General features: G+C 49.9%; 1 protein-coding gene across 3 annotated transcripts in view; it reads right to left on the bottom strand.

The window, feature by feature from the left end:
* UBE2G1 (ubiquitin conjugating enzyme E2 G1) overlaps positions 1-20,228 on the bottom strand; it is a 75,960-nt gene that overhangs the window by 24,676 nt on the left and 31,056 nt on the right. For 2 of the 3 annotated variants that reach the window (XR_013330835.1, XM_077746576.1), the window contains exons 1-2: positions 14,521-14,545; positions 14,302-14,404 (exon numbers count right to left, since the gene is read on the bottom strand). Coding sequence is in view for 2 of the 3 variants with exons in the window: in XM_077746576.1 (XP_077602702.1) it covers positions 14,302-14,404; positions 14,521-14,530 (113 nt within the window). In the remaining variant the exon portion in view is untranslated. Of the gene's footprint in view, positions 1-14,301; positions 14,405-14,520; positions 14,546-20,228 lie in introns of those variants that run through there. The other variant, XM_077746577.1, reaches the window with a different exon arrangement.

Below are 20,228 nucleotides of genomic sequence, written 5' to 3'. Positions count from 1 at the left end.
TCAGTAGGCAACGATCACAACACACATGAAACGAGGGCACCAGTGCTACCGTATAAATGAAGTGAATCAATAACCTGCATCTCAAGCAGTTTGCTTACTCAGTCAGTGTAAGAGACGGTCACACCTACCACCCTACTGAACTCTCAGAAAGCAAGGAAAATGAAAGAAATCTCTGGCTCACGACAGGCGTCCCTAGCAGGTCCCACTACTGCCACGCTAACAACCCTCCACCCCCCCCCCCACTGCACCTGAATCCATACCCAGAGGGGGGGCTTTGCCTGTGGGGTCCCCACACAGGTCTCCAACGCCCACTCTCGGCTGCTGCAGCCGCACCTCCCGCCGTCCTTCACGCACCGCGAGCCCTTGCCCGTCTAGAACTCACACACGTGATATGTTGTTCCCTGCGTGGAAAGATGTGCTGACCTTCTGTTCACCTATCCATTTATTCATCTCATCATCTAGCAAATATTTCTTCATCCTTTACCTGTCAGACACTAACAGCAGTGAACAAAGTGTAGAGCCTCTCAAGGCGCCTGTGCGCCAGCGGCTTGCCACCGCAGAGCCGTGCGGTACAGCTTTGTGCACGCTGCAGGCCGTCCACGGGCACGGTGACCACCACGGTGCCACCAGCCACCTGACGCACGGCGACTTCAACCGAGGAGCTGAATTCTTAGTTTTATTTCATCTGAACAGCACATGGCGGGCAATGATCGCTGGGTTAGCGCAGCCCTGTCAGTGCCATTTACTTAAGGACAGGTTTTGAAGACTTGCTGAAACGGGACGAGGAGCGGCATACGCAACAAGAAAGCAGTGAGATCGAGTTGGTCGTAGGTCATGAGTCCTGGCCATTTCCTCCCTTTCAAACACTCTTCTCCCCGCGTCACCATTTAGAACTCAGTTAAACGTTAGTGCTGACGAAGGCCTTACCTCACTCGCAGGCCCTAACCACCCGTGTCCTCTAGCTCACCGGCCCCCCCCTTACCCCACGGCTGTCTGCACCCGCCGCCCGTGCCCGCTCCGTCAGGGCTGCGCCACGTCATCATGTTTGTTTCAGATCAGGGAGAAGTGGAATTCTCAGCTCCTTAAATGGTTTTCGTTCACTGAACAAATATACGCTGACTAGCTATCTGTGTGAGGCGCCGTTCCACGTACAACAACAAAACAAGGACGAAGACCTTGGAGATCACGGCTTTCCTCCCAGCGCTTACCATTTGGGGGCAGAAAAAAGGATCAAGCAAAATATCGGTAATAACTACTGGAACGACAGGACCAATCTAATACTCAATTTTTTTTTTTTTTAAAACAGGATCTTTTTTTTTTTTTTTAATATTTTTTATTTATTTCTAGGAGAGACAGAGAGACAGCGTGAGCAGGGGAGGGTCAGAGAGAGAGGGAGTCACAGACTGAAACAGGCTCCAGGCTCTGAGCTGGCAGTCAGCACAGAGCCCGACGCGGGGCTCGAACCCACGAACCGCGAGCTCATGACCTAAGCGAAAGTCAGACGCTTAACCGACTAAGCCACCCAGGCGCCCCTCTAATACTCAATTTTTAAAAAACCAAGTATCTACTATAGGCCCATTTGTCCTCAAGAAGAAAAAAATGGGGATTACAGGAGGAGGGGGCAAGATGGCGGAGAAGTAAGGAGCTCCAACACATGCACTCGCGCCCGTACATCACATGGAAAAGATCTGAAGCCACCGGAAACCTTACGAAACCTGAGAGATTGGGAGAAAAAGGACGCAGAATCCACTGAGAAAGCCTTCTAACAGCTACCTCAAGAAACAAGCCAGAGTACACAAGGTTGAGAGTCCCAAATATCACTACGAATAGGAAAATAAATTAACCAAGGTCCCAACAAGAGAGACCAAGAGATACCATTCAAAAAACACTCTCTGAAAGGATAGGCACTGGGCAGTCAAAAAGTCCTCTTGGATATACCAGCCCTCATAGGTGCAGAGAGCATTAAAAGGTCTTTAAAACCAACAAGAGCCAGAAAGCTAACTAAAATGACAAAACGAAAGAGCTCNTAACGGAGGAACAAGGGGGAGAAGAAGGGGGGAAATGGTGGGGGAGAGGGAGGGAGGTGAACCATGAGAGACTCTTGAATGCTGACAAAAACTGAGGACTGATGGATGGGGGGGGAGGGGGGATGGGCATGGAGGAGGACACTTGTGGGGATGAGCACTGGGTGTTATGTGGAAACTAATTTGACAATAAGCTATTTGCAAAAAAAGATAAAAATTTAAAAAAATAAACATTACAAAACAAAAACAAAAAAAGAAAGAAGAAAAAAATGGGGATCTGTTTATATACAAATAGAAAACTGTATGTGAACATGACAGCAACACACAGCTGTGGTCAAGTCTGGGCACAGGACCACGGGGTCTTTTACTTACTGGTTTGTGCACTTCAGTATAGACTGAATTTTTAACTACAAGCAAGTGCTGATTTTTATTGCCTTTTTTTGATCATAAAGGATTTGGGGGAGGGCTTAACGACAGAGAGCCAGATCATCCACACCAAACACTGAGTCCCCAGGAGAGGCCAGTGGGCCCCCGGCCCAGAGACCGACCGTGGTGAGGCAGCCGCGGCAACAGCGGGCAGGTCGCCGCGAAGGGTCAGAGACAACGGGGCGGGAAAGGACAAGCGTGAGGGGCTGGGCCATTTTTTGTTTTTTGTTTTTAATCTTTTTACTGTTTTATTTATTTCTGAGGGGGGGGGGCAGCATGAGCGGGGGAGGGGCAGAGAGAGAGGGAGACACAGAACCTGAAACAGGCTCCAGGCTCCGAGCTGCCAGCACAGAGCCCAACGTGGTCGTGGTCGGCACCCTTAACCAACTGAGCCCTCCGGGCGCCCCAGGGCAGGACAATTTGAAAAGTTCCACAGTTAAAGAACGGGATAACTAGCTGGGGAAACAGCACAAATGAAAGGCTTTTAAAAGGAGGGGCAGAAACTAATCTGTTTGCCAGAAGACACGCAGGTGTGAGAAGACCAGCACTTGAGCGGCCGGAAGAAAACGCGGGGAGGGGCCTCGCCAAGAGAAAGAAGGGACATCGCCTCGGGGGCCCTGTAAGAAAACCAGACTGAATGCAGTACAGACGCCCAGGGCTACGACGGAAGAGTATGACAACTTCTATGCCTGCCGCATGGCCTCCATTTTCGTAACTTAGAATGATTCATCGAAGGGGGAAAGCTGCAGGCTAGAGGCTGGGACGCCCNGACCGTGGACCGGCCAGAGCTAGTGCCAGAACTGCTAACCCTATGCACTCGCTCTTCAAACCGGGGCTACAAAACCAATCAAGTGAGTTACTAACCAGTTCTCTTTCATGACATAAAAAAACTGAACAGAAAACACAGGCGCTTTTCTCAAATAGTCTGTTTTACGTAAGTAATCTACATGTGTGTTTTTACTCCCTAAATGTCTGCACTTAAGTATACGTCAGGTCATGATGTAAAATATTTCCGATTATGGGTTGTGGCAGGGGGTAGGGGGGAGGCCAGTTTGAAAGGAGCAAACGCAGAAAACATCCAAGAATCTTTGTAAAAGGACATGAAAAGAGCTGCCACAAAGCCCCACACTTGATTCCACTGACAAGGCTCCTCCTCGGTGCTAAGGCAGCTTTGCTACGTCCCCTAATCTTGACTGATCAGATCCGCTTTACATTAGCTCACTGGAATCCCTACCATGAAAAACTGTCTCTTAAATTATTTTTAATCTTTAAAATGTCAAGTTTTATGAACAGAATTAACCCCAAAGGTTTAAAGCACACAATTTTCACTCTGTCTACAGGTCACTCCCATTCTGAACCAATAACCCCACGTTACTGTAAAACCCTTACAGGTTTTCTCCTACAGCTGGACTCCTTCACATCTTTCACCTATAGAAAGAATCCTACCCGTTTTTTTAAAACCTGAGCTCCATGGTCCTAGCTTGTGGGTGCAAACTTCCCGCAAAGAGCCGAACTAGCAAAGAGGAGTGCAAACCCCCAAGGTACAAAATATTGTAAACTAAACATTAATGTCACATACTCACTATTTTTCAAAGATGCAAAGATGTTACTGTGATGAGTAAAAGGACAGTTTATTAAAAAGCATCAACAAATTAAAAACTTCTCCCCTTCCATTATATATTCTCTTCATCACAGATACTGATGAAGAGAATCAGTACAATCGTCAGCATGTTATGAAACAAGTCTGCAACCCAGAAGAGTCTCACATTTGAAAGGGCTGAGAACCCTACCCCTAGATGACGTTTCTTCCATTAGCCCCACTTACTGTTTTGTACTAAATTATAAAAATCTTATCAGGACCAGATCTCATTGTTCCATTTTGTCAGATCCTTGCATTCTGCCACGTTTACTTTATGTAAACGATACACGTATGCTGTCGTCTTAAATTCGCTCAACACTGTTCTTATAAAAACACTCCTGTTGATACAGGTTTCTTGTTCATTTATGTGCCACGTTCCACAATTTACCACACTCGTAAGATACTTGACTGCTTCCAGTTTTTTGCGATTACAAGCCACAGAACACTGACCATTCCAAACACTTCTCAGGCATAGGGTTTTTACCCTAAAAATGAAACCGCTAACACAAAGTTTGCATAACTGTTCAAAGTCACACAGCCGATGAAAGGGGCAGAGGTGAGGAGACAGACAAAGGCCCCAGAGCCCCTGATCCTGAGCGCTGAGCAATGGCTGCCGTGGCACGGCCGCTGACCCATCAGCTGCCAGGTGAGCAGCACCAGGTTCGTGCCTTCTGAACGCTCATGCAGGACACAAGGCGTGTGCTCTGCCATAAGGTAAGATTACCCAGAGCCCCGTCAGGTCCCCTACCCACTGCGACAAAATACACATGATCTTAATATTCCACCAAGTTTCCACACCACTGCCAGCGGTGAGGAATAAAATAAAGCACGCTCTCTGAACACACCAGCTGGTGCTGACGCAACACAAAGACAGTAGGAGGTAATAAAAGGTGCACATTCACACAAATGTATAAAATTTAAAGTTACGTGGTGATATCCAAGTCTCCTGACGTCCTCCACAAATCTGCCTCCACCCTTCCCTGGAGTCTCCCATTCTGTGGACATGGCTGATACCCAGCAGGCTAAAACCGAGCAGGTACAGCACGCCAGCCTCAGTGTCCTTCACAGAAAGACAGCCTAGACAGGCTACCCTGAACATCACCAGGCAGACTCATTAATGCACAGAACACTAACAGAAAGATAAATATAACGGCTAAATCATGGCATCACTCAATCCTACAGAAAGCCCGAGTGCGTTAGTCACTGAGCAGTGCGCAGCGCCCTCTAGTGACTAAGGGAAGGCTAATGATGCCACATAAAAATAACACAAGAGCGTCTAAAAAACTGTAGTATGTTGTTAACTCTTCCTGTCAGTACACGAAGAATGGTCTAGCAAGTACTGAGTTGTCCAGTTAGGGTTAGGCACCATCTAAGTCCACATTAACTTACTTCCAACCCTACATGCCCCCTGTCAGCCTCGGTGTCTCTCCGTGGGCAGTGATCTACACTTGAGGTCTGGGCACCCCCACACAAGAGACGGCCCCCAACAACTGCAAGATGGCGCCCATGCTCTCCACGCTGCTCAACCAACACTCACCATGAAATACTTGATTCTTGGTACCGGGTAACAGTTTAGGGAGCTGACTTCTGAACACACTTTCCTCTCCTTCCCCTTCCTGGCTAATCTGCCTGGCCCTCCTCAGGGACTGCCCTCGGCCCCCGCACTCGCTAGCACTCTGCCGTCTGGACAAAGGCCGTGCATCTCCTTGCTGCTGTCCGGCTCAGCCCCGACTCCCAGCCCAGCTCTCCCACCGACTGACAAAAGTTTTACAGTAACCCTGTGGAAAACAAATTTCTGTTGCAGAAATAAAATGCAAGTAAACTGAAGTTAAATACAATCTGCAATCCCGAAGTTACAATGCTTAGGCTTCTATTTTAGAATGTGCATCAAATTCCTAACTGGCAACTCCTGGTATCAAATTCCTCAATGGCTATGCTTTATCATCAGGACAGAAGACAAATCCACACTCTTTAGCAGCGTTTATCAACTTCAACTAGACCTCAGCTCCCTCTCCACCCTCATTTCCTGAAGTTCCATACGCTCAACTTTACTGTTGCTACACCCCAGACCCCACCCCCTGTCTTCTAGGCCCGATTACAGTCTGTTCCCCCTATGAAATGATTAATCTGTGGCTCCCCTTCCATTTACCCCCACCTCTCATTACCTTTGCCAGAATATCCGTCCAGTTAATTCTTAAATTTTTTTAGGGTTAATTTATACTTGAGACAGAGAGAGACAGATCATGAACAGAGGAGGGGCAGAGAGGGAGGGAGACACAGAATCGGAAGCAGCTCCAGGCTCTGAGCTGTCAGCACAGAGCTCGACGCGGGGTTCCAGCGCACCAGCTGTGAGACCGTGACCTGAGTCGAAGTCAGACGCTTAATCAACTGAGCCACCCAGGTGCCCCTCCGTCCCAGTTAATTCTTACCCTATCTATTAACACTTCAAAATCTCTTCCATCCCAGAATAACTCCTCTAAACCAATTGTGGCGATCTCCCTCATCTTAACCAGTTACTGGGAAGAAATGAGCAAGTGGCTTAATTCTGAGAGAGACAAGACCCCGTCTGCCAGAGAGCTTCCAGGAAAAACAAGTTTCTACACTCCCTATAAAATACCTCAAACTAAGAAGAAACTACCCTAAGGGGTGCCTGGGGCTCAGTCAACTGGGTGTCGGACTTTGGCTCGAGTCATGATCTCACAGTTCATGGGTTTGAGCCTGGTGTTGGGCTCTGTGCTGATGGCTCAGAGCCTGGAGCTGCTTCAGATTCCGTGTGTCCCTCTCTCTGCCCCTTCTCCACTTGTGCTCTCTCTCAAAAATAAACATTTAAAAAATTTTTTTAATTAAAAAAAAAGGAACTACCCCCTTCTTCACCCTTTGGGTAACATTCTGGGGCCGCCTGGGGGGCTCAGTCGGTTGAGCACCTGACTCCTGAGTTCAGCTCAGGTCATGATCTTGCAGTTCACGGGACAGAGCCCCCTTTCAGGCTCCACACTGACAGCACGGAGCCTCCCTGGGATTCTCTCTCTGCCTCTATGAAAACAAATGAATAAACTTAAAAAAAGGACCACAGCTGAGTGAGGAAGCATAGTCCCCAAGAAACTCGGACACAGACCCACTGCTCTGTTCCTCAGGTGTTCCTCTAGCTCTGAAAAGGTCACTGCATTGTGTCCCAAAACCCCCACTTCTAAAAACAGTACAGAAGGGCGCCTGGGTGGCTCAGTCGGTTAAGTGCCCGACTTCAGCTCAGGTCATGATCTCGCAGTCCATGGGTTTGAGCCCCACATTGGGCTCTGTGCTGACAGCTCAGAGCCTGGAGCCCGTTTCAGATTCTGTGTCTCCCTCTCTCTCTCTCTGCCTCTCTCCGGCCTGTGCTCTGTCTCTCTCTGTCTCAAAAATAAACGTTTAAAAATAAAAAATTTTTTTAAATTTTAAAAATGAAAACAGTATGGAACCTGAACTAGCCACTCACAATCCATCTTATAAAGCATTAAATACTGGGCATTCAGTTTCGAGTTTCCCCTCTCTGTAAAGAGAGGTTTCCTACTGTACTTCTTTTCTGAGCTTACACCCTCATGAACTCTGGCCTGCTGCTCACTGTGTCCACCTCTTCATTCTTCGAAGCAGCGAGACAACAAATCCCAGGTACTGAGATAAGAAATGCTCCAACACTTCTCTGGCGGCTCATCCGGGACATCAACGTCTTCAAACTGTTAAGTAAAGAGCAGTTGGCACCGCCCCCTTTTCTTTCCATCCTAAAGAAAGCTCTCAAACAAACAACGGGCACCGCTCGGCCAGTGAAGAGTGAATAGCATGACTGCCATTCTCAAGTCTCCGGTGACTGGCTCCTTGGGTCTCCCCCCAGCTGATCCCCAACATCATTGGGAACGCTGGTGTGGTGGAGCCCCAATTTCCTTCCGAGAAAAACGCCTGGATACACGGGAATCAAGGGAGGCCAAACAGTAACTGACGGGTCCTGACCAAGGCTAGTCTTTGGTGGATGCCTGAAGGCCTTCGGCAGAACCTGATCCCTGTCCGCCCACTTGGGTACCTGGTAGAATTCTCCTCGGTCAGCCTCTCCCTTTGGGAAACAGTGGAGAAGCCCGGGACTGATCCATCGCACATCCTCCTAGGGGTGATCTGGGTGCCCTCCAAAGGGTCCTCCTCACAGGTTTCCCAACTACGGTGGAAGGCGGCCTTCTACTTGCCTCCACTTCTGACACTCTGGCATGGCTCGCCTCCCACGTTCCCGTTTTTTACCTTCCATTTTCAAACACCTCTTGAGGAGCGGAGAGCAGGACTTACGTCACGCCTTCTGGGCTCACCCCCCTCCTCCTGCCCCTGAGGCGCACGGCGGTGATGGGAGACAAGACTCTGGCAAGCTCTCACAAGATGCAGATGGAAACTACAGCCAACTGCCTCTGCCTCGTCTACCTCAAGACGGGGACTGTAAGGAATATTCTCAAGCAGCTGCCAAAACTCCTTTTGTTTCGGGGAACTTCCCTGTCCTCTCTGGCCTGACACAGATTCCCCACTTCTACTTGCTGGTGGGGAAAAAAAAAAAAAAATCTGCATCTGCTCAACTGTCTAAGCGGACAGGCTTTAGGACGAAGAGACGTCTTGTTGTCTGTCCCCTGGGATTTTATCTGCCTCCAGGCGTCCTGGCCGCCCCTCCCTCCTGCTGTTTCTGCGCCTCCGTGGGTGCAGCCTACAGACTGGTCCCTACACCACCCTCAGCGTCCCAGGCACCACCGGCTCCTCCTCCCACCCTCCTGTGAAGGAGCAAAGAGCACCCACTCGGACCACCCACTTCAGATGTCCCCACTGGTGCTCCGGATAAAAACTGACATGGGGAACGAACTGACTTTTAGGTGGAGGCAGGAGGAACTTATTCGAGGTTTTGGCTAGTTTTAAGTTTGTTGGTTTGAGACGAACCTGTTTATCAGTATAAAATATAAAACTTTTTATTCTATCTAGGTTTCCTGAAGGTCAAGTAAGTTCGTGTTATCTCTGTTCCACCTAGTTAGCAAAATAGATGATGTAAAATGGTGGTTAATTCTGTCTCAAAGTTTTCATAGGTAATTGTGAAGATACCCTTCAGTCTTTGGTAACCTGAAACTTTATAAAAAAGTTTTGCTTGCATGATAAATGGGATTGAATTCACTGGACACCTAGGTCTCTTCCAAATAGAATGGAGTGCTAAAGCACTGACTACTGAACGTAGGTTTGCGCTTTTGACTTCTTATTGCAGGGAAACTAAGGCTATTTGGGTCTATTGGTAAACACGTTTTGTGCTTAAGTGGTTCATGAATTTGGCATCCAAAGAATTCTGGTGTGACAGGTTACAACTGGTTACTAAGTTTTCACTGGAGACTATGGTTTCTAAGAGTTAAAATTCTGCTAAGTGTAGTTACGACTGATGGGAATAAGGAAAGCAGCTCTGTATGTAGAAAAGTAGGCGATGTATACGAAAGATAAGGAATAGAAATACATTTCTATTGGAGGGTAAAATAAAGTAATTTGTTTGCTTATTTGGAGAAAAATGGCTTGGGACAAAATCTGAATGCAAAGGGAAGTTGTAGGTTTGTGAAGGGAAATCTCTGAAAAGGAATTTTATGTGTGGTCGGGATGGGCGGACTAAGGTTAAAACGAACGGATTTTAAAAGTACACTGGGTTGGGGCGCCCGGGTGGCTTAGTCGGTTAAGCGTCCGACTTTCGCTTAGGTCATGATCTNCTCTCTCTCTCCTAGAAATAAATAAAAAAAAAATTTAAAAAAAAAATAAAAAAAAAATAAAAAAAAAAAGTACACTGGGTTAAGAGTAAAACTGCCTCTCCTCTGATCCAAAGACTGAGACAACAATGGCAATGCCGTCAATACCCCCGGTGCCGGCCTCCAAATGCTCCACTGGCGTTGTGGAGAGGAACGGATGCCTGTGCCCACTGACGGACGACCACGACATATGAAGGGCTTTTGCTGGGATACGTGGGGCCCGGGGTGTGCTGAAAACAGACACCCACACAGCTGGGACACATCTGGGCATTGCTGGAAAAGGCAGGGGAATAGACCTCGTCTTTAGCCCTTTTAGCCTCCCACAATGGCCGATGATCGATAAAATTACTGTTGCGCCAAAATAAAATTAGCGTGTCCTTTTACAACCAGGGGAGTCTCGCTGGGCCACGGTCCATACCGCCTGGCGGGAATGGAGTGGTCGGAGAAACCAGGGAACACAGGTCGGCTCTCGGAAGCAGGGTCGAGCCTGGGTAAGAGTGACTAATCCCAGCGTTTGACAGACTGACAGGGCTTCTGGCTGCCAGTCGCAACCCGGCCAAACTGCAGGGCCGGGAGGTGAGGCTCCCCTGCCCAGATACAGGAAACTGAGATAAGGGGTGCCTCTCCGTCTTTTTCCTCTAGATGGGAAATTCCCACACCGAGGCCAATACCGCTTTGGGACGCATTTTGAAACATTGGGATGATTTTGATCCACAAACCCTGAAGAAAAAGCGACTCATTTTCTTTTTGCACCGAGGCCTGGCCCCAGTACGGACTGGAGGAGGAAACCTGGCACCAGAGGGAAATATCAACTACGATACGGCCCTACAACTGGACTTGATTTGCAAATGCGAGGGGAAATGGGGCCAAGCCCCTGTGTTCAGTGTTTTCGGGCCTTAAGAGAAAATCGAGGTTTGTGTGAGGTCGATCCTGGTCTACTGGCGATGCTTTCCAAGGGTTCCCCCAACCAGGGAGGGGGAAACTAAGGGCCCCTCGCCTGTACCCCAAGCAGACCCAGAGAAGGAGGAAGGGAAGACTTTCACCTCAACCTCTCCTCAGGTCCGCGATCTACACAGCCAGACTTAAAAACGTGCCCTGTGCACCCTGCTGCCCACCTTACCCAGGCCCTCCCCGGAACCTAACAGGTGCGTTTCCCCTACAGGAAGCAGGAGCGGCGGAAGCAGAAACACAGCGAGGCACCACCACGATAAGGTTACAAGTACCTTTTTCATCGTAAGATTTAGGACAGATAAAAGAGGGGCGCGTGGGGGGCTCAGTCGGTTAAGCGTCCGACTTCAACTCAAGTCATGATCTCATGGTCCATGGGTTCAAGCCCCGCGTCAGGCTCCGTGCTGACAGCTCAGAGCCTGAAGCCTGTTTCAGATTCTGTATCTCCCTCTCTCTCTGACCCTCGCCTGCTCAACACTGTCTGTCTCTGTCTCTCTCTCTCTCAGAAATAAATAAAACATTAAAAAGAAGAAGAAGAAGAAGAAGAAGGTTAAGCCCTTAAATTACGTTAAAATAGCCACTATCATAGAGACACAGGATGAAGCCCTGGTAGCCTTCCTGGAAAAGTTAAGGGAGGCTCTCATTAAATATAAGGCTATCTCCCCTACGACCTCTGAGGCGAAGACAATTCTGAAGGACAAATTCATCACTCAATCAGCCCCAGATATTTGGAGAAAACTGCAAAAATTGGCTGATGGCTGGGAAGGGACCCTGGAGGAGCTATTACGAGCTGCCAATTGGGTATATTACAGCCAAGATTAAGAGAAGAGTAAAAACAGGAAAGGAGGCTTACAAGAAATCTAAGGCTGCAGACTCCCCGAAGTCCTGGCACCAAGTGCCATATACGCGGCCATTCCGGGCCCTGGAAACAATAATGTTCTGCGGGGACAACGGAAGTGGAAACCCCGGAAGCCAGGCCCCTTGTGTGGAGACAGTCACTCGAGATCCGAATGCCCGTGGGGACCCCAACCTGCGAGGGCTCAGTTAGCCGGCGTCCCTGAAGGAACAGATACCCGGGGCCTCGGGTAACTCTGGAAACAGAGGGAAAACCAGCTGATTTCCTCCTTGACACCAGAGCCGGCTTCTCTGTCCGCCTTTCCACTCCCTCCAAGCACCCAGATGCAGCGTAACTATTGGGGCGTCTCCAGAAAACTCGTGACTAAGTTGTTCTCTCGGCCACCGGGGTGCAAACGGGGAGACTTTCCCCCCCGCACTCTCGTTTGGTCACGTCAGCGCCCCACGCCCTTGCCAGAAAGGGACATCATGACTGAATTAGGGCCAACCGCGCTGCTGGCTCCGGGACGGGTAAACATGCGCCTGAACTCGCGCTGATCTGGATACCGGGGAGCAATCTCCCCTCGGGGTAAAGTTAGACACTCCCTGTGGAGTCGCTCCGGTGGGCACTGGAAACTGGACAGCCAAAGGGAGACGTGAGGACCGAGAACCAAAACCTAGTTAAAACGCTTAGTTATTCTAACCAACAATATCACAAGATCCAAATAAATACGGAAGAGGGAGGGAAACTATCGTGAAGTTAGAGCGAATGACCAGGCACGTCAGGGACTTCAGGGACGGTGACAGGGCGTCTTTCCCTTCCTTGGTGCGGCCTCCTCCCCGGGAGGCATTGCCGTTGGAATATTAATGCTTGTTAGTCGGACACTCCGTACGTCAGCTGTAGAAGCCCGTCGATGTGCCAGAAAAATAAGACACCCGAGAACATTCTGCTAGCCCAGAGGTTCCAACCACCTCCCAGCACTTCGGACCCTGGATCGACCCCCGACCCTGCCCTGACCGCGGTACCCCAGCCATCGCCCCCTTACATCAGGAGGCAGTTAAGATGGGTCGTTGTCCCGATTCCTAACGGCAGTGAGGAGTCACGTGTTCAAAGGGGGGAACATGACAGGAAAGGATGGGACTCAGCAGGCAGAGAGGGAAAGGTCAGGACCCGGGACCCCGGGTGGGAAAAGCTGTGTTTTGGAACAACGCCGGGAGTGTGTGGCCACAGNCACCACGGGTAAGACTCCTCCTAAGGACGTAACAGGCCCCGCCTACTCCCCCTCAGGTTTCGCTCAGAATTAGACCAAAGACACCTGACAGAATGGACACGCAGCACCCCGAGCTCTCCGGCCAGTAAGTGGGACCTGGGAAGGGGCACAGGGAAGGGGCAGCCAGAACCTTACAAAACAAGGGCCTACAGCCGCAGGCGTTTGCTCTCGAACGTCCCCTCTCTGTAAAGAGCGCTTTCCTACTCTTCTTCCTTCCTCATCTTATACTAATAAACTTCTAACCTGCTGCTAAAATAATAATCATAATAATAGTTAGATATTAGTAAAAAAATATCCATTAAATATTAGTAAGTTTAAGTTAGTCTGCAAACATTTAGAGCAGAAAATAAGACTGTGACCTTTGACTCTAAAATATAGGACAGAAGGGGCATCTGGGTGGCTCAGTCGGTTGAGCGACCGACTCCGGTTCAGGTCATGATCTCACGGTTCGTGAGTTCGAGCCCCACGTCGGGCTCTGTGCTGACAGCTCAGAGCTTGGAGCTGCTTCAGATTCTGTGTCTCCCTCTCACTGCCCTTCCCCCGCTCACACTGTCTCTCTTTCAAAAACAAATAAACATTTAAAAACATCTTAAAATAAAATGTAGGACATAAAATATTTAAGAAATCCCATCTCTCTTCTTCTATCGCTCTTTTTGATATCACTACATTGTGCTGTCTAACTTTACATCTGTTAATAATGATGAACTAAAAGTGATTAGCTGTAACAATCATTTTTATGAAGTGGGAAAAGGTAAACACTGGTTCATTTTAGGGTCAAAACACCTTGGTTGTGATCACTATTGTGGGGGTTCCCAATCGAAGAGTCACTAAAATTGATGATCTTGGAAGTTCTCTCCAACATGAAGACACTGATGTGTAAACTGTGTTCTGTATGAAAATCTCCAAGATTAATACTATACTTAATCAAACGGATAAAGTGCTAAAAGCACGGTAAAACCTAGTATCTGAAATGACAGTGTTCCCTCTGGGGTGAGGCACAGGAAGCACAAGGGAAAGGAAGACGGAGAAACATTTCAATCAAGAATCTTCTTTCCCCTATTCTGCCAAAATTAATTCAATATCTGAGAAACAAGTAAAAAAATACACTATTTATATACAAGCTCACCTTAAAAACATTTTTTCAGTAAGAAATTTATTCCAGCTATTAAGAACATCTAAATTTCAGAAACTATTATATATTTAAGAAAGCAGAAGGCTTTAGACACTGGGGTTTCGAGCAGAACACAAAAATCCTATACATGATCATTTAATACAAATGAGTTCACCTAACTATAGCCATTCCATCTGCTCTAAATAATTTCACTTCAAAACAGTTTATATTTCAATTAATAAGAGAGCTACTTCAGAGTTAGGTCCACGGTACTTACTAAAGTGTGTCAGGGGGACCGATGATAAGGACTTCCCATCGGTAAAGGTCATTGTCATCTATTAAACCTGCTGAAAAGCCTTCCACTGGATTTTTGTTGAGTTCTGTGGGGGGGGAAAAAAAACTGGTCAAAACTTTTAAGCACATAATTTTCACCCAACAGATAAATTACAGAACATGAATATCATGTTATAAATTCTAAACTATTCAACGGATATACCTGGATCCATTAGCAAAATGCTACCTGACGGCCCAAACGTTCCCATTTCTGTAGCAGAAGGAAACCAACAGGGAAGCAAAGTGTCCACATGATCCCCTTCTAAGCACTCGTTTCCACCCTGGATTCCAGCGAGGTCCTGAGCACCCAGGTGACCCCACGGTGCCTACGTAGGCGGAACTTGCAGAGATAGGAGGCCCGTCCCTCGCCAATGGCTCAGAGGGAAGTGAAGCCAGTACTGCCAGTCAGCCTTAGCCTGTGGTCTTTAGGGTTCGCCTTCAGAAGCACCACGAGGACTTCGTGCCTTTTCACTGGCATCTCCTGAGCTGAACCAGGCTTCATGTACACCATCGTCTGTGTGTCTATGTGACAAGCCCTCTGTGACCTCGGGGATACACCTCGACAGCTGGGGTTCCTGTGTGGCCCCGCAGACGCCGCATGCGGAGGGCGAAGGCTCCGTGAGCCTACCTGTGTGACGACCTGGTTGTCAGCCACGCCTCCAGTACACGGAGGGGTCTAAGGATAGTAGCAGGGCCTACAGAAGTGGCAGCGGCGTCATGAGATTGGTCTCTTCCGGACAGAGTGCTCTGCCACGGAGACAGGATGACGGAAGAAAGGACTGGTGAGGCCAGGGGACGCAGGCCAACAAGGGAGCCTACTGGACCAGGTGAGGGGGAGCAGTCTGATGGCTCCTGGGGACACAGGGCTTAATAACGACCTACTGATGGTACACACCATCTACGAATTTTTAACAGCTTTAATGAGGGATCACTGACATTCAGCAGGATTGCACAGACGTAAACTATAAAGTGTGACGCACACGGATATACCTATATGCCCATGAAGCAGTCAACACAATCCTGGCAGCAAATACACACGTGCACTGTATACCGAAATCACCAGCAGGGGAGCAGGGAGGGGCTCTGAGAAGCGGGAGCCAAGCCCTCTCGAGAAAGCAGGTGGGCAGGGATGTGCTGGGGGCCTGAACAGGGGTCCGGCCACCGGACTCGGAGCTCAGCCTGACGGTAAAACTAAGTGTAATACAACCAGAATGCGGTACACAGACCGAACAGGGGGTCAGTGACAGAGAAGACCTCAACGTCCGAAGGAATAAGGAGGTGGTGTTATTTCAGCAACCAGGACCTAACACCCCAACATGCCAGTGAATGTTGGGGTGTCAAAAGTCAAATTTTATGTATATTTAAATATGAATGGGGCACCTGGGGGGCTCGACAGATTGTTAAGCATCCAACTCTTGATCCCAGCTCAGGTCTTGACCTCAGGATCATGAGTGCAAGCCCTGCACTGGGTTCCATGCTGGGCATGAAGCCTACTTAAAAAAAGGGGGCAGGGGGCGGTTTGCACGCCCGGGTGGCTCAGTCGGTTGGGCGTCTGACTCTTGATTCTGGCGCAGGTCATCATCCCAGGGTCGTGGAATGGAGTTTCGTGTTGGACTGTGCGCTGAGCATGGATGGAGCCTCCTTAAGATTCTCTCTCCGGGTGCACCTTCCCCACACACATGAGCTCATCACTCCTGCTCTGCCTTCTCTCAAAATTTGAAAGATTTTTTATGAACCTAAATTTTTGCCTGAAAGTCAAAGTAGACTTCTCTAAGGTTTTAAATCGTACTGTATTTCAAAACAAAGAAATGTAGGTTTACTTTTAAATAGCTATTCTAAGGCATTTTTAAAGAAGATACTGAAAACGGAAAGACACGAAGACAAGGAACTGCATTTTGTTCGTGCATGTGAGCATCTCATCTGAGCACATCGGATGGAGCACCCACCTCACTGCCGCCCGGGACGGGGGAGCACCCACCTCACAGCTGCCTGCAGCAGACGGAGCACCCACCTCACAGCCACCCGGGGCAGGACAGAGCACTCACCTCACTGCCGCCCGCAGCAAGCGGAGCACCCACCTCACAATGGAACACCCACCTCACAGCCGTCCAAGGCAGGTGGAGCACCCACCTCACAGCAGAGCACCCACCTCGCAGCTGCTCACGGCAGGCAGAGCACCCACCTCCCAGCGGAGCACCCACCTCCCAGCCGCCCGCAGCGGGCGGAGTACCCACATGACAGCGGAGCACCCGGCTCACAGCTGCCCGTGGTGGGTGGAGCACCGAGCTCTGAGTTAAGGGTGGTCCCGGTCTTTTCCTGGATGAACAGTGTGTTTCTCTGACCATTTTCTTCAACACTGTGCTCAGGTCTTATGGAAGATTCTACAGTTTATCCAGACATCGCCCTCCCGCTGCATTTCCCATGTTTTATAACCGGAGGTGGGTGAGCTCTGAAATCGGCGTATTATGGTCAAACGTCCCCCTGGGAACTTTGCTCACGGGTCCCACAAAGTACATCACTGCTTCTCACTCCAGTCAGGAGGTGGTGACTTCTAACACTCACTGTGTGGCCCCCGCCCTCCTCTGCTGCAGGAGCGGCCGTGTCCTCTGCCTGCCCAGGAAGCGCCGCCCAGGCAACGTGAAGGGTCCAAGAGCTCACTTTTGACCCCTGCCGCGGGGCCCCCAGGGCCTGAGCCCGTGGGTGTCCGACAGGCTCCGTCTGCCTGTGGTGGCAGATGGTCCCACACCTTTACGAAGGCGTCCTCCTTCCACCTAAATAATTTACCAAACCATCTTCTTCCGGGTTCTGCTAAGTTCCCAGGAACCCCACTCCCTGGCGGCACTGACGCGCCTTCCCGCGGAGGTACGCGGGCAAGTGCTCGCTGCTAACAGCGCGGCCACCGGAGGGGCACAAGGGACGCGTGGTCGTCACGAAGGCACAGAAAAGGCTTCCGGAAGGAGAGGAGACACCTCAGACGGGACAAAGGCTGGAGGGTCAGGCAGGGGAGCCCACGCAGACAGACCTGGGCGGGCGGCTGCACCGGGGGCGGGTGGGAGCAGAAGGAAGGTCGGCCTCTGGGCGGCAAAGGGTCCTGTAAGCCCTGGAGCCAGAGGGCGACGACAGGCGTTAGATCAAGTGACCATAAGATTTACATTTTCATTTTTTTTTAATTTTTTTTTTTAATTTATTTTTGAGAGTCAGAGAGAGACAGCGTGAGCAGGGGAGGATCAGGGAGAGGGAGACACAGAATCCGAAGCAGCTCCAGGCTCCGAGCTGTCAGCACAGAGCCCGACGCGGGGCTGAACCCACGGACCGTGAGATCATGACCTGAGCCGACGTCGGACGCTTAACTGACTGAGCCTCCCAGGCGCCCCAAGATTTACATTTTCAAAACCAAATCGTGCTAAGCGTGAAAGACGGCACAGACCGACACTGTAGTGGTGACACAGAAAGCAAACAAAAAGCACAGCATACGAGGGATCCCGGAAGCGTGCGTTTACTAGCCGCTGGTGGGAATAATGAGGGAAAACAGGGACACGTCGCAGAAAGAATCAATCAGCCCAACCTGGGGATGTGGGGGTGAAAACGGCAAGTCAGAAGTGACACCCAACTCCGCAGGCAGTTCAACAGTCGTCACAGAAGCCAACGAGACGCCCAGGGTCCCGCAGCGGATGGCCCCAAGGGCAGGGAGGGCAGAGTGGGGGGCAGGGGCGTGCACGCGGGGCCACGGCCCAGGTGGGGGCGAGACGGCCGCGCCGGCACCGTGAGCGCACGCGGCAGACCGAACCGCGCCTGACCACCGAACATCAGGCCACTTTTTAAAATAACAAACAGGTGGGGCGCCTGGGTGGCTTAGTCGGTTGAGCGTCCGACTTTCGCTTAGGTCATGATCTCGCGGTTCGTGGGTTCGGGCCCCGCGTCGGGCTCTGTGCTGACGGCCAGCTCAGAGCCTGGAGCCTGTTTCAGTCTGTGACTCCCTCTCTCTCTGACCCTCCCCTGTTCACGCTGTCTCTCTCTATCCTAGAAATAAATAAAATATTTAAAAAAAAAATAAAATAAAATAACAAACAGGTTTCTTTGAAGAACAACTGGCTACAAGTCTGTTCATTCTCGGAAATGGGACATCTAGGAACGAGACACCTTCTGCTCCTGCGAGGACCTGCACCCCGCCCACCCCCAAGCTCAGCCTGCACGGGCCAAGGAGTTAGGGATTTCTCCAGAACAGGCCGCCTGGCACGAAGGACGAGGGGAGAAGGGCCAGAGGAAGCCGTCCCGTGCGTGCTCCAGCCCGCGACCAGGGAGCGACGCCTGGGCCCTGTCTGTCTTCCACCCTGTGCCCGGATGCCTGACGGGACCGCAGTCCTCACAAACCACCCCCAGGCCCTGATCAAAGACCGGCTGCTCTCTCCTCTCCTTTCTGAGTCTCCCAGACACAGTGTCTGCCCCTGCCCACCGTCTACACCTTCCAAACTCTGCTGTCCCTCCTGCCGGCCGGGGACCCCCTGGCTGCTCCTGCTCGGCCCCTCTGGGCCCTCAGACCCGGCCCGCCAGCACCAGGAAGCTGTGTTAATTTGAGGGGTGATGGAAAGAAACGACAGTAGGTTTCGTTTGAAAACCCTATGGCCATAAGTGTGTTCTTTTTTTTAATTCTTAGCGAGAGAGAGAGACTTGGCAGTTATCAGAATATTGTTAATAACTTATATCCTAAGACCGATGGCATCACCCACCGGTGAGCGCAAGTGCACACCCGACAGACAAGATCTAACTCAAGATCACCACTTTGAGGATGGGGGGTGGGGGGGGAGAGGCCACAAAAGTGACTTAAGAAGGGAAGACAGAGAAGTAGGAAGAAACCCAAGAAAGAGCTTTATCAAAGAAGCCAAAGAAGAAAGCTGCGCATAATAATAAATACAAACTGCACAAGACATAGGAGGTCTAACATCAGGGGCGCCCGGGGGGCTCAGTCCGTTGGGCGTCCGACTTCGGCTCAGGTCATGATCTCGCAGTTCACAGGTTCGAGCCCCGCGTCGGGCTCTGTGCTAACAGCTTAGAGCCTGGAGCTGCTCCGGATTCTGTGTCTCCCTCTCTCTCTGACCCTTCCCTGCTCACGCCGTCTGTTTGTTCGTCTCTCTCTCTCTCTCTCTCTATCTCACACAAATAAATATTTTAAAAAATTTAAAATAAAACAAAACAAAGAAACACAAAATAAAATAAATTAAATTAAATAAATAAATCCACTGGGTTCAGTAAAGAGGCCAAGGATGCCTGAGGCATAACTAGCTTCACGGCCTTCCTGAGCCACCTCCAACAGCCAAAAAACTCAACAAATTATACTACACAAAACATTTTAAATCCAGCACAATAAAGCCTCAATACATGGACAAGAACAGAGAGACTATTTACATAACATTACAGGTAAAAGAAAGGGAACACACGAAGGGCACCAGCACCCGGGGGGAAGGACTCAGCTAAGAACACAGAACTCTGGCCAGCAGGAGACACGCCCGCGCCACAAGTCCCAAAGGTGTTACACACAGGTTCCCGATGGGACAAGCCAGGAGATCTATCCTACTGAATGTTACCTGGACACAACTTGAGTTGGAAAGAGCTCTCGTTCCCACAAATCATGAATGTGAAATCAAAGGTTTAAAATTCTAATGAAACAGGCAAACTAATGATTAGTATGTGAAATCAGAACAATAGCTGCCTTTTTCTTCTTCTCGGAAGGGGAGTGAGTAGCAGTCGGGAGGAGGCACAGAAGGGGCTCAAGCGGTCCCGTAAGGGCATGCTGTACAGAATACTGATGTACTTGTCCATGTATACGTTATACTTCAATTTTTAAACCTCAGTAAATCCTGGAGCGCCCCATCA

The sequence above is a fragment of the Crocuta crocuta genome, unplaced genomic scaffold, assembly GCF_008692635.1.
Source record: "Crocuta crocuta isolate KB4526 unplaced genomic scaffold, BGI_CrCroc_1.0 scaffold139, whole genome shotgun sequence".
Lineage (NCBI taxonomy): Eukaryota > Metazoa > Chordata > Mammalia > Carnivora > Hyaenidae > Crocuta > Crocuta crocuta.
Note: the sequence above shows the minus strand (reverse complement) of the source record. Positions and strands in the feature narration are given on the sequence as shown.